Raw genomic sequence first — 921 nt, forward strand, 5'->3', positions numbered from 1 at the left:
GTTGTCCTCCTGACCACCTGCAAGCATGGCAAAGACTGGCAAAAGCACAAGGATTCGCGCTGCGATCGAGACAACGCTGAATACGAAAAGTAAGTGAGCAGCACCCTTTCTCCGTGCCTGTGTCCCCAGGGGCATGCTGGCGTGCCTGGCTCTGCAGGCGGCACCGGCCGCTGGGCAGATGTGAGCAGATGTGTGCTGAGGCACTGGCAGCTGCTTGCGGGTCAGAGGCAAGTCTCGATCTCTCCTGTGAGCAGGTTGGTCGCTCCTCCTGTTCTCTGTGCGGCTGCCGGCTGGCTCGACACTGCCTTGGCCGGGGCAGCTGGCAGGGAGGCGTTGAAGGACGGCACAGCGTCCCGCAGCCGTGGCATTGCTTGCCTGGGGACCGATGACCTGCATCCGCAGCCCTTTGGCTTTGCAAACACAGCGAGCAGCAGATTTGCTGCTGGAGGATGCCCTGGCATCCGGCACTGCCCTTCGTCCCCTGGTGCCTCTTAGGGTCGGTACCTTGTGCCTTCCCTGCCCTGAGACAAAGTTTGTATGAGTCCTCAGCCCTCTTCAGTGCACGCGTGAGCCCAGCTCCCGTGGTGGGTTGCTTGTTGAGGGTGATTACTGGGATGCTCTTTCCAAAAAGCACTGCCCGGCGCCTGGCCGCTGTCTGTGCATCTCACAAATGAGGCAGTGACTTGCCTTGCTCTTTTCCTCTGTGATGCACAGCATCAGTAAAGAAAGGAGGAAAAAGAAACAGACTGTGTTCACATCCTGTGTCAGAGCTCCTGGTTTTTATTTGTGAGGGGATACACCGGCAGTGCAAGAACAGTGTGTGTTTTCTGTGGATGCTTGTTTTCTTGGCATTCACTGTCTTTACTTATTGGTAATGTCACTGTCCAGCCAAATTTTGTGTCGCTGTGGTGCTGCCCTTGT

General features: G+C 56.8%; 1 protein-coding gene across 1 annotated transcript in view; it reads left to right on the plus strand.

Annotated features, from left to right (window-relative positions):
• Window positions 1-495, plus strand: part of LOC104489815 (exostosin-1-like) — a gene marked incomplete at its 5' end in the record, with an annotated part of 1,420 nt that extends 925 nt beyond the window's left edge. Inside the window, 2 exons of the mRNA XM_010132021.1 lie at window positions 1-89; window positions 255-495. The exon at window positions 1-89 is cut by the window's left edge and continues 30 nt beyond it. Coding sequence (XP_010130323.1) covers window positions 1-89; window positions 255-495 — 330 coding nt within the window. The remainder of the gene's footprint in view (window positions 90-254) is intronic.
• Window positions 496-921: the final 426 nt, after the last annotated feature.

Source organism: Buceros rhinoceros, unplaced genomic scaffold (assembly GCF_000710305.1).
Source record: "Buceros rhinoceros silvestris isolate BGI_N320 unplaced genomic scaffold, ASM71030v1 scaffold12642, whole genome shotgun sequence".
In the NCBI taxonomy this organism is placed as follows: Eukaryota; Metazoa; Chordata; class Aves; order Bucerotiformes; family Bucerotidae; genus Buceros; species Buceros rhinoceros.